At 44.6% G+C, this 10373-nt stretch overlaps 1 protein-coding gene across 1 annotated transcript in view; it reads left to right on the top strand.

Moving 5' to 3' along the window:
- Window positions 1-238: 238 nt before the first annotated feature.
- Window positions 239-10373, top strand: part of MOSMO (modulator of smoothened) — a 54603-nt gene continuing 44468 nt past the window's right edge. The window contains exon 1 of the mRNA XM_039840257.1: window positions 239-344. Coding sequence (XP_039696191.1) covers window positions 239-344 — 106 coding nt within the window. The remainder of the gene's footprint in view (window positions 345-10373) is intronic.

Raw genomic sequence — 10373 nt, 5'->3', positions numbered from 1 at the left:
TCACTTCCGGGTGAGGGCGGGCGCGCCGCCGAGCACTTCCGGGGCGCGCGGCGGTTCCGGCTGTGCGGGCCGCGCCGCGGCTGCTGGTCCCGGGCGCGCGGAGGGCGCGAGGCGGCGGCGGCGGCGGCGGCGGCGCGGGGACTCCGGGCCCCGGCGGCGGCCCATGGGGCGGGAGGCGTGAGGCCGCGGCCTGCCCGGGGCTCGGGGGGTGGGGGGAGCGGGGAGAACGAGAGAGGAGATGGATAAACTGACCATCATCTCAGGATGCCTCTTCCTCGCCGCCGATATCTTCGCCATCGCCAGCATCGCCAACCCCGACTGGATCAACACCGGGGAGTCCGCGGGTGAGCGGCGGCGTGGGGCCGGGGGGCCGAGGGGCCGGGGACCTGGGCTGCGCTCGCGGCTCCCGGCCCGGGGGGTCGCGCTGAGGGGCGACAGCCGCCCGGCCTGACGGACCGCGGAGGAACCGGCCTCGTCCTCGGTTCCGAAGGAAAAAGTCCGGGAGGGAGACGCGCGGCCGGCGGGGAGGCCGCGGCCGGGATCGGGGCCGGGGACCCAGGAGCGGGGCTGCTGCCCGTCCCCGCGCCCCCTCCCGGCCCCTGCCCGGCGGCGGCGGCGGCGGCGACGCGGGCGGCCTCCCAGCTCCCCTTTGAAGTCCCTGCCGTTATAATTTGGCCGGGTTTTAGGCCCGGGAGCTGCCAGCCCACTTCATAATAAAGTTCGTTTTAAGGAGCATCTCTCATTCCAGCGCGTCAGGAAACGCCTTAGCGATCTTACTAGTAGTTACAGAATTAAACGCCACATCCGAGGCGCAGCGGGGCCCGCCGGACCGCCGCCGAGCTGTCGGCAGCGGGGACGCGGGCTGCCGGCGGGACAGAGGTGGTGGCATCTTGCTGAGGGGCATCCCAGGCGACAGCCTTCACCAGGCTTTTCTCAGCTTGGGCCACCACCACGTACGCTCATTCCCTCGCACCCAGACCTGTGACACCGAACCGTAGTTAAGGTCACAGCTGTCGGGGGAGCCGATGGGAATGAAGGAACGGGCTGGTTTTCTGACCGCTTGTCTGGTGCAGGTGAAGGGAACGCTGGGGGTTGAGGATGTCAGGCTCCCTCCGTGAGTGATTCGTTATAAGGATGATCGCTGAGCTGTCAGACTGCTTCTTAAGTATTACTTATGGTTCTGTATTTATCCTGCAATGTTGCAGCTCTTCAAAAAAAAAAAAAAGCTGTAGCTGGGACATTTGTTGCTTCCTCCTCCCTCCCTTCTCTCCCTCATCTAGACCTAGTAACACAAAATCGTACTGTCAGATTTACTGGTTATTAAAATGACACTCTAAAAAGTTCTTTTCTTGCCCACACAGTTTTAGCAGAGCTCTTAATTGTGAAAGCAGAGTATATCATCATCATGTGACACGATAGAGGTGTCAGCAATGCTGTGGTGGCAATCAGATTGCAGTAGGTAAATGTACGAAACCACACACTGTACACCTTAAACATGATGTAACGCGTCAGTGACATCTCAGTTGGTTTTCATTGTAAAGCGTATAAAGAAAGTATCAGAATGGTTTGTAATTTGGTGGAACTATGGGCTATGTTTCTGAAAATGGTGGCGACATCAGCATTACCAGTTTGTACAGTTATGTGTGTGACATCCAATTCGTGATCTGTTCTTGTTTTTATCCTAATTTTATGTGCAGTGACTCTTTCTATGAGACTTTTTTTAAAGGCCGTCCTAAAGGGCAAAGAGGTTTCACTGTTTTAGCAGAAAAGATCCTTTTTGCAGAGAAGTTTCAGATAGAATCCCATTGCATGAAGCAGACTGAATTTCCATGGGAAAGATACAGTTGAGAGAAGGGTCCGTTACCTGTGCGGGAGAAGGAGATAAGTAGAATAATGCTCCTGAGAAGGCGGGAAAGGGCCGTGTTCAGAGCACTGGGGAAGAGTTTGGCTCCTCTATTCTAAGGAGAGCGAGGGTCAGATGAGTACACCTTCAAACCAGTAGGCTTAGCCTTCTGCTGCGAGTCGCCATGGAGATGGTAGTAAGGACAGAAGTCCAAGGTTTGAAGGAAGTAGAAAATACTGGACATCGATAAGTAGTTGCAGAGAGAGCATGCCATCCGGTGACATAGTAAGATGATCTAGCAGCGTTGAAGCCTCATTGAAGTCGGTGGTCACGAACATATAGTGTGATGACCCATCGCCTGCTGACCTTCTCTGGGAGTGCTCAGCTGCTTCGGGACCAGTGTGTGCTGAAAGCCAGAGAAGGCTTCATTCAGAGTTGGGGTTTGCCAGCTCCGTGCAGCAAAACAGTGGGGCAGAGGTGTTTAGGGTTTGACGGTAATACCATTATAATGATGGGTCATGGAGGCACAGCTGGGTCAAGACTAAAAGCGAATAAAGAGCTGATGGGTTGGTCCATTAATAGCAGGTGTTATGTGGTCAGTGGAAGAATGGACCCGGTAGGTTGAAGACCTGACTGGGAGTGATTGATACGGCACGTGGAAGAGCAGGGGAGTGTGGGCACAATGTCCAGGTATGTGGCTGAGGTGGAGCGGAACAGGTGACTTTTTTCCTAACAGCTTCCCTTGCCATCTCGGAATACCCATTAGTTAAATATTCTGTAGCTAGAAAGGAGATAGTAGGAAATTTTTCAAAGTCAAATCTAACTCATATTTCTTGCCTTAAATATGTCAGACAATAAGCCCAGGATTTAAATAGGATAATATGTTTCTTTGTTCACTCTTGTGTTTTCGCACTGTAATACGATGCACCTGAACTTTGCCAGGTGTTTGCTTGGGCTTGTGTACTCGCTGTTACCTGAGCAGACATCCATTCTTGAGTTAAGAAAGAAAAAAAATCAGTGCAGAGTTACAACTTCGAAATCAATGAAACATTTACAGGAAGTTCAAATAGAATCTCAGAGGTGACAGAACTAACTTTATTCTAAAATCTGCACAAAAGGGACTTAACCTGGCAGCAAAAAAAGTTAATGTGTTGGTTTCCTTTGGTACACTACATACAACGTATAAAAGTTTTGATTGTGATGGTTAAGTACGATTTTTAAATGGACAAAATATATTTTGAGAATAGAATTCCTGGAGCCAAAAAGTACTGCAGAATGTAGTTGGAAAACCACTGCAGCGAACTACTAAGGATTCAAATCCAAACTTCATAACTTCTAGCTCTGTGACTCTGGGCAATTTACTTAGCCTCTCCCTTTACAGTTCCGCCTCTATAAAGTAGGGGAAATAATGGTACCCATTTTATTGAGTTATTGTGATGATTGAGTTAATCCATGTAAAACCCATAGTAGGTGCTCAGTAAAAGTTAGCTACTGTTGTATTGCTGCATTAGTTAATAATAACAGGTGTCAGAACCCCAGTTTTGAATTAAAGCTCAGAACTCGTTACTGTGAGAACTGACATGGTTATTAGGTGTTCTTGAAAATAAGAAAACATCAAGAATAAATAACATGGCCAGGCTTAGCACAGATCGAATACATTGTCTTCCTTCTTGGCTTCGTTATGTAAGCTGAACATCAATAGCCACGTCTTTCATTTTATACGATGCTTTATAGTGTTTAAAGCACTTTTACATTGCCGACTTGATTTGATTCATTAGACTGGTTATATCTGGCCAATGAATAGTCCTTTCCACATATTTCCCACATAATCAATGCTTTGCATGTGAGCTTTGTGTTAGACTCCCTTCAAGCCAAGTCTTCATTGAAGTGTTACCAATATCTTATGCTTACCTTTTGTTTCCGTAAATGAGATTAAAATTCTTCAGTGCCTGAAATTTTTGCCAGATTACAGGATCGGGAAGGAAGGAGATTTGGGAGTCACTCTTACTGTGATGTCCCTTGCTTGGTATAACCCCCTTAACCTCACTGTCACTGGTTTCTCATCCCTAAAGAGAAACTTTTTGTGAAAAATTTTTTTTTTTAGTTTTATCGAGTTAATTTTAACAAAATCAACAATTAAGCAGAGCTGCTTCTGTTAAATATAGATAATCTAGAGATCGCTTTATCGAAGCATCATCCTTTCCAGCAAGGGTTTCAGTGATCGTTTGGGGTTAGACCGTTCTCAATCGTCCCTAATGGATTTGCCTGGTGTTCTTTATGAAGATTTCCAAATGTTCCCCAAAGTCTCTTCTAGCATGAAGGAACATCTCCCTTATGTGTAATCAAGATTTCTCCAGAATTGGTTATCATATCCACATTGTAGTTTGTCACAGGGTACTTATTCCTGAAAATATTTTCATTCTTGTCCTTTTTAAAATTGCTCACATTGGATGTTAAAATGTCTAAAGGGGCTTAATAATTGACACCCTCTTCCCTGCTTGTATTCTGAACTAATCGAGGGAGGAAAAAGAATAAGATAATTAGGAGCCAAAATGTTATTTTATTACTGATAAAGAGGATGTTGGGGGAATGTGGCTTATGTCTGTGGACAAGCAGCTTCCTCTTACTGGAGCTCCATGGCGAGCAGACTCAACCATCCAGCCCCAGACAGGACTGGGGCCCTGTGCTGTGTGACTCTTAGATTGAAGGGCAGAGACAGCGAGCGCTCCCAAGGGCGAAAGGCTGGACCACATATGCCCCGTTTTTCCTCCTAAACTGTTAGTCAGATGAAGTCATCCCTCCCGACCTGGGAACATTGCAGAGGGAACACAGATAAGCTCAGTGCTGTTCTCACAGCCCCTCCCCGACCCCACCCATCAGAAACAGGGAGAGAGGTTTACCTGTTTGAAACCTCGGAGGTGGCTGACGTTTTGTGAGAAAGAGTTTTCTTTTTCCTCAGGTATAAACTATAAAGACTGGCAGGTGTTTGGGGAAATGAAAGACTGCGGTATGTGTGTGGGCGGGTCATTTCCCGTTTTGTTACTTAATGCGGTCTCCACAGGATATCCTGGTAAACCTCAGACAGGGGACTGTGGCGCCTGATATGTCTCATAGAGTTCAGGATCCTAAGGTCGATCCTGGCCTGCATATTGAGGGTCCTTGGATGAAAACATTAAAATTACAAGCTGCCAAAGCAAACCTGTTTTTTAAATACTAGGAAACCATTAAGCCCTTTTTCCTAAACCATGATGACAACTTCAGTGATCGCAAAGGTGCTTTGGCATGAAGGAGCTCTGTGAAATCAGTTGTTAAACCAACCCATCCAGAACTTCGTTAGTCACTTTGGATGTGACTTTTGAAAAGGACAGAATCGGGTTACCTAAGAGGGCAAAAACCTTGGCATTTTGTTCTCTTTCATTTTACAAAGCATTAACACTTTCTTTGATGGCCTTTTGACTTTTTTTTTAGTAAATTTTTCTTTTTTAAAAACAGCTTTATTAAGATGTAATTCACATAACCATAAAATTCACCTATTTGAAGTGTGCGATTTAGTGGCTTTTCATACATCCATAGTGCGCCACCATCTCTGCAATCAGTACCCCAGAAAGAAACCCTACGACCTTCAGCCACGCCCCACCAACCTCCTAGTCAACCACCCATCTACTTTCTGCCTCTAGATTTGCCTGTTCTGGACATGTCCTGAAAATGGTTCACATATTACGTCCTTTGTGATTGACTTCATTCACTTAGCATGATATTGTCAAGGCTCTTCCATATTATAGCAAGTATCAGTCTTTCATTTCTTTTTATTGCCAAATATTATTGCCAAAGAAGTGACATTATTAGCATTATTTCAGCATATCAAATGATAAGAACTGTGATCAAAAATTCAAAGACCTGTCTTCTCACAGTATTCACAGGACATCACTTAGGGCACTGTGACTTTTCACAGTGCAGGCCGCATTTCCTGGTATGAGATTAGATCTCCTGAACAAAGCATGTTTTCCCTTTGCAACCTCAGTTCCAGAAGTCATCTCTTTTTACCATTGTCAACAGAGATGTAGCCGCTTGGGGATGAAAGCTGTAAGCTGGTAGGCCTAAACATTTTGGAAAAGGGGAATTTGGGACCAAAACCCTGGACAGAAGTGTGTATAAATGGAAATCACTAAAAGGAAGGAAATGCAGAAAAGGAAATTACAGAGTGATGACTGTCATCGCATTCATTAGTCTGACGGGGCTTGTTGAATTCCTTGTCACTCGGCTGCCAGAGCCCCTTTCAGAGCTGTCGTGGGAACAGACATATAGTCCATCAGTCTCCCACTGTTGAGCATAGTGTCACAAAACCGCGGCGCTGAACCCCTGTCCTGATAAACCCTGGGTCTGTGCTGGATTCGCAATGCAGTAAAATGGTCCTGTGGGATTTGGAGTCAGACATATCTAGATTTGATTTCTCAGATTCCCTTTATGAGCTTTATGATTCGGGGCGTGTTTTTGGATTTCTCTGCTGTCAGTTGGGGATGATATATTTCTCTCAAAGGACGATCGTGAGGAAATGAAGCATGGCCTATAAGGAATTAGCACATGGTCTAATTCATAGTCTCTGCTCAAACGTTAGTCGTAATTAGTACGTAAAAGATCAAAACGTCTTAATTTTTAAACATTTCCCTTTTTTATTATGTTATTTATTTACATATGTCTTGCCTTGTTCTAAAAAGAGACTTACAGTGACATGGTGTGTTTGAATACTCCTGAAACCCAGCTGGGGCCAATCTGGGAAGAGAGACCGAAGTCACTTGTAGTAGCAACATAAACTTAATGGGACGCGAGTAAGACCCACGACCACTGGGCTTATGTGTTTTGGGAACAGATTGAAGAGCTTTCCTAAGTGAAAGGCAGCCAAGCATAGTGGCAGGGGCACACAGGTTTTGGGGTCACACCAACACGTAGGCAAATCCAGGTCCCACTATTTACTAGGTACGTAATTGATCTTGGACTAGTTATAGTTGAAGGTTTTTATTAATAAAAATTGCATCACTCAGACTCGATTAATACTTCTTTCATTATTTACAGTTGTCATTTCCAGCAGGTTCAGACCCCAACTTTCGGTTCTCCTATAGGTTAAAGTGTAATAACTGCAATGAATCGTGAAAATTCTTTAGTTCAGAAATCATTTTTAAAAGCATACATTTAAGAGCAAGTAGTCAGTAAAGCTGTACGATTGGAGCATCAAGTGTCAATTAGCATCACTTCAAAGGCTGAAAATAAGTTTGAAATACATGAGATATAGCTGTTTCTTCATAGAAACCTGGCAAATAGTACAACTGAATTTACTTTTGTTTATGGAATAAAATGTTTTCTAGTTGTCATTAGCTTTTGTAATGCAACTGTATTTTTTTTCCATATCTTATTTCAGTGCTTACTTAAGAAGTGGGCCATGTTGCATGATCTTATAGGGGAAGTTAAGACATATAATGCAGTATTACTGTACGAAATTATTATTGTTGAATTATAAATAAGAGCTTAATCATGCAACTTGAACAGATAATTATTTAGATAGTGACTTGATTTATAGCCTCTAAATAATTCAAGAGATTAGGTTGTACTGTGACAGCAGTGACAATATACAGCGTTAAATTTCTCATTTACAGCTTTACCTGTTTATGATGATTTATGTAGACATGACACTCATATCTTTTTAGTTGTCAGAATGTTTTATTTTCAAGCGCAAGAGCTACACATTTTTTCCCAAGTACTTTCTAGAATTCTCTGCCCAACCAACCACTAGCAGCTAGCCGCTAAAAAGTTGAATACTCAACGGAAGTTGATCCAGGTGTAGTGGCTGCATTATTACATTCTTTATTGACCGTAGACTGATGAAGTAATATTAAGAAAAGCTGTTGTTGAAATACAAGCGAGGTTAGGTAAGAACCATGGGGGACCTAAGCATCTTTGACTATCAAGGTACCTAAAAACAAGTATCTGGATCAAAATCACTTTTCACTAGTACACCTCTAAACTCTACTGTGTGTTCTCTCATTGGCTGTAAATTACAGGGAAGAGAATTCCTACCACAAATGCCTTACCAAATGAACAAGTAGAATGTGATGTTCCTTTGGGATTTATTGCTTTAGAGTTGACAAAATAAAGAAGCGTATGGATTTGAGTGTTGCTGTCAGTGGTACTTAATGTGTCTGTGAGCCCGTACCGCCCGGCATGTATCGTTTGCTTACATGAAGTCTCAGCGTTTGATTCCAGTTCAGTTTTGAAGCCAACTGACATTTCTTTGAATCACTATTCTTTTTTTTTTTTTTAAATTAAGAAAAGCCTGCACTTTTTTGTGCGTCTCTTTATACTAGCTTTGCTATAAATAAAAGGTCACATTTGGCATTTTGACACTTGCTGTTGTGTATATTGAGCAAAAAGGCAGCTGTTGACTTTTAATATAGCTCTATTCAGCTAGGAACCATACACTGCTGTCGTTAGAGGTTCAACGAGAGTAAAGAAAAAGGCAGTTGGTTGGGTCAAGTAAGAAAATGGGAGGCAGAATTTCACCAGCGTCTTCATTTGCGGAGTATTCGCAGGAAGGCGTTCACCTGGAACACGGCCGGTCTCCTTTCCGCTGTCATAATAGACTAACCTGAGCTGCGTCCAGGTTAGCTCTGCTGCTCAGACCACTAACCTCAAAGTCAGAGATCTCTATGGCCATTTCGTTCACGGCCACTTCATTTATAGAGTACCATTCCTTTTGATAAAATACATCTTCGGTTTACTCTGGGTATTCCTTAATCTTCCCGGAGGAATGCCCTGCCCTGTGCCACTGGACATTATTCTAATCACGCACCAAGTCCTCATCGGGGCCCATGAGCTCTGTAAACGCGGACAGACTATTCCGAGGGATTGCATTCAAGCAAATGAAAAAGGATTTTATCCCTGAGGAACTTGTCTGTGTTCGGGAAGATAAAATTCTATACATATGAAATAAGTGTCAGATACATATGAAACTGTCTGCTTAGGTGGTCCAGGAGGAGTTGGAATTTGAGCTCGACAGTTACATTGAATGCCGAGTTTGGGAAGAATTAGGGAGGCTCGAGCATACTCGTGCCTGCAGGTGGGACGGCAGGAGGAAAGGGAGCTAGGAGGCGGGCGGATTTCCTTTCCAGTCCATTTCTGTACAGTGCTGTTAAATTTGTCTTTGTAGAGGATAAATACAGCAATATTAGCCGATGCTTATATAGCACGTGCTTTGTGGCAGATACGTTCTCAGGCCCTTTACACGCATTGGCTGGTGGAACCCTGGCAACGTGCCTGTGTGAGTCCTGTGACTAGCCTCACGGAGATCCAGCTTGCCCAGGTTCGCACGGCTGGAACGTGGAGAGCCGGCGTTTGAATCAGGAAGTCTAGCCCCGGGGTCGTGGCTCTGAGCCACTGCGTGTGCTTGTGCCAGAACCTTCCAGCCACGCTTCATCCGAGGCGCAACAGAGGCACGCGGGCTCCACGGTATGCCCTAGCTGAGCCCTCCGACTTCAGAGCCGACCTTTTTCCCTGCATGGACCTACATTCTCGCCCCGCTGTGTTACTGTTATTACTGCTCTGCCGTAGTCTGTTTCCTAAACCCAGTCTTTATTCTTATCTCTAAATCTTGTGTTTTTTATTCTCAGCCTAAAATGACCCGTCACTCTTCCGGGTCTCTGTCTTACCAGTGATCTACCCATCTCCCAAGTGTATTTCTACTGTCGTCGTCATAAAAACATTTTTTGATCTGCCTGCCTAAAGCGTTTTCTTCCGCCGGTCGCACTTGTTCACGGTAGCACATCTGTATCACGGCTATTGGTGATTATTTGCTTGCCCTGTTTTCTAGCATAGATTTGATTTATCGATCTGGGTGGCACTCATTCCAAGCTTGCACGTGGCAGGAGACCAGAAGTGTTTTGGTTGACGCTAAGATTTTGAATCTGGAGTAGGGAAGAGAATTGGGATTTTGGAGAGCGAGATGATTTATGGGTAAAAGGGGCGAGTTTGGTTTAGACGTGTTACGTTCGAAGTGGGAGTGCGATACCAAGCAGAAGGGGCCTAGAGCTCAGGAGGAAGGGACGTTTGGTGTTCGTGGTCTTAGCTCACGTTCACAAGTGTGAAACTTAGTTTGTTACATATAGCAAATTACCATTCAGTAGCTGTGTAGCCACAGAATTCAGTCTTACTTTTTTTTGATATGTCGTTTAGTTGGTTTTCATTTTGAAAAGGAAGGTCCGGGTACCACGTAGCCATTCCTAACTTTGAAAAAAGATTATCAGATGAAAGTTAATTTGTCTGTTGGTTGGTTGATTGATTCTCTGAGTCAACACAGGAGTTACATTCCTAGGCTAGCTGGTAAGACCGTGTTGTGGCTGAAATATTTACTTCTGCAGCAGTAAAAAATAATAGAAAGCAATACAATCACATTACTAAAGAGCATTTTTAAAAGATAAAAAGAAATAAGAAAGGGTAGCTTATTTCTCTGATCCTTTAATTGGACTTTAGAGCTGATGACATG

The sequence above is a fragment of the Pteropus medius genome, unplaced genomic scaffold, assembly GCF_902729225.1.
Source record: "Pteropus medius unplaced genomic scaffold, Ma_sr-lr_union100, whole genome shotgun sequence".
NCBI classification, from domain to species: Eukaryota; Metazoa; Chordata; class Mammalia; order Chiroptera; family Pteropodidae; genus Pteropus; species Pteropus medius.
The sequence above is the reverse complement of the archived record's forward strand: the minus strand, read 5'-3'. Positions and strand labels throughout refer to the sequence as shown.